Source organism: Mus pahari, chromosome 1 (assembly GCF_900095145.1).
Source record: "Mus pahari chromosome 1, PAHARI_EIJ_v1.1, whole genome shotgun sequence".
In the NCBI taxonomy this organism is placed as follows: domain Eukaryota; kingdom Metazoa; phylum Chordata; class Mammalia; order Rodentia; family Muridae; genus Mus; species Mus pahari.
Genome location: NC_034590.1, coordinates 138,877,581 through 138,879,886, shown reverse-complemented (window position 1 = coordinate 138,879,886; position 2,306 = coordinate 138,877,581). Strand labels below are relative to the sequence as shown.

Here is a 2,306-nt window from a genome sequence, read left to right as displayed (position 1 = left end):
GTGTGTGTGTGTGTGTGTGTGTGAGAGAGAGAGAGAGAGAGAGAGAGAGAGAGAGAGAGAGAGAGAGAGAGATTGAGAGAGACTCAGTAACCCAAGCTGGCCTCTAACATGTGGGCTATTTGGCCAAAAATGGCCTTGAATTACGGGTCCCCCTCTCTTCCCAGTGCAGAGATTACAGAATTCATGCAACACCTAACCAGCTCTCTGTCACGGATTTTAAGATCAAATCTGGATTTGAAAAAATTTGTAAACTTCAGTTAGTAAACTACAATCTTGATGGTGTTGCAACCTTATAATATCCATCCAGGTTTTGTTAGAGGCAACCATGTGGTGAAGGGGTGCTCTATCGTTTAGCAAGACCAGGAAAGATCAAGAGACAAGCTTGATAAGGCTGATGACTAAAGAATTGGGGGGTTGTGTGTGTGTGGGGGGGGAGATCACATAGTGTTTTGTGCTGATAGAAAGAATGCAGAAGCCCAAGCGCCATGCTACTCACCGCGGCCCACCACCAGGCATGGAGGATGCTGGTGAAGTTGGTACCAGGCACGTCGTGCTCCACCGAGTAGACAGCTGCAGAGAAGGAGAAGATGCCCATAGTGATGAAGAGCATTAGGCAGCCCACCTGCTGGTAGCACTGGCGCAGCGTGAAGCCAAAGGCCCGCAACCCTGTGGAGTGGCGAGCCAGCTTGAGGATGCGGAAGATGCGCATGAGGCGCATGATGCGCAGCACCTGGCCCACCTTGCCCACTTGGCCCACGGTCTCCAGGTCGTGTTCTCGTGGGGAGTCCTTGTTGTGCCTCTGGTCCTCACTCGTGAAGCACTCGAGCAGCAGCTGCAGGTAGAAAGGCAGAATGGCCACCAGGTCCACCAGGTTGAGGGCGCTGCGAGCAAAGCGCCGCAGGTTGGGGGTGGAGGCAAGGCGCAGCAGGAACTCCAGAGTGAAGAAAGCCACACACAGCATCTCCACGTGCTCCAAGATGTGCCTGGGGTCCCCACCACCTGCGCCCTGCTCTGCCTGGTGCTGCATCTCCTCCACCGTGTTGAGCGCCAGGGCCACCACGGAGATGAGCACGAAGAGGTTGGTGGCCACCCCCATGGCCTTGGCGGCCACAGAGGAGAAGGGCTTCTCCATGAGGTTCCAGAGGCACCGACGCTGTGGTCCATAGAAGCGCATGTCCCGAAAGAGCTCCTCGGCCTCCTCGGCCTGCGCCTGTGCGCGCAGCTCCCGTTGGATCTTCAGTTGCTCGCTCAGTTCATCCCTCCGCTCCTCGAAGCAGATACGACAGCAGCGTGGCGTGTACTTGAGCCTCACTCCCCAGTAGCCCAGCTCCTCGAGGAAGCTGCGTGGACACAGCTCATCTCGTACCAGCAACACCCCCGATGTATAGAAGTTGTAGATGAGCTGGAAGACCGCTGGGTCACGGTCAAAGAAGTACTCGTCCGTCTGTGCCTCATAGTCATCACACAGGCCCAGCTGGCCACTGCGACTGGTGGAGGTGGCTAGGCGACCCAGGCGCGTTTTGGGATAGTTGGCCAGCTCACAGCATTCCAGCTGATAGCTGTGGCCGCCAACGTTCACTTTCAGCGTGGACAGTTGGGCTGGAGTGTTATTGTGGCCATCCAGGAGGCTTGTGAGGCACTCCGGCTTCTGGTTCTCTTCGGCAAGATCGTCCTTCCAGTCCTCCCCCTCCTCCCCGCAGTCCTCATCTTCCTCAATGTAGTAATTGTAGTTGCCCTCGGTCCATTGTGGTGCGATGCTGGCCTGAGAGCCAGTGCGGGCTCCCAAGGAGCAGATGCTCCTGCGGTGTTGGTTGCTCCCAGTGTTGGGCACATCCTCAGTCTCTGGGGTACTCCAGGGCTTGTAGCTCAAGGACCATCTCCTCTCGGTGCTCTGTTTCAGCATGGTGGTGGGAGTCAGATTCCTGGCCTATCTCTCCTGCCTCTCTATGGCCCCCGTAGAGCTCACTGCCCTGCACTGTTTTAGAGAGGCCAGCAAACTGGGGCCCCAGGCATTACCCTCAAAGCTGCTCTTCCTTCTGGCCTCTGCCTGATCTGAGTACTGGTGGCAGAGAGACTTGAGAGCTCTAATCTTGCTGATAGGGAGGAAGCAAGCGTTAGGAGGGATTTGGGCCTCTTAGCCAGTTTGGCCTCTCCCCACCCCCTCTGACGTGGAGGGTGATTATGTGGTCTTAAATCTCCAGATAATCAGAAGAAGGCAGAGCTTATTGCTAATAAAAATGTCGGTCAGCCTTGCCCTGGGGAAGTTCTTAGGGTATGTGTGCTGAGTGAGATAAAATCAACCAAAT

General features: G+C 55.7%; 1 protein-coding gene across 1 annotated transcript in view; it reads right to left on the bottom strand.

Annotated features, from left to right (window-relative positions):
* Kcnv2 (potassium voltage-gated channel modifier subfamily V member 2) overlaps positions 1–2,043 on the bottom strand; it is a 14,484-nt gene extending 12,441 nt beyond the window's left edge. Inside the window, exon 1 of the mRNA XM_021222496.1 lies at positions 497–2,043. Within this exon, the coding sequence (XP_021078155.1) occupies positions 497–1,903 (1,407 nt within the window). The 5' untranslated portion in view covers positions 1,904–2,043. The remainder of the gene's footprint in view (positions 1–496) is intronic.
* Between the last annotated feature and the right edge of the window lie 263 nt (positions 2,044–2,306).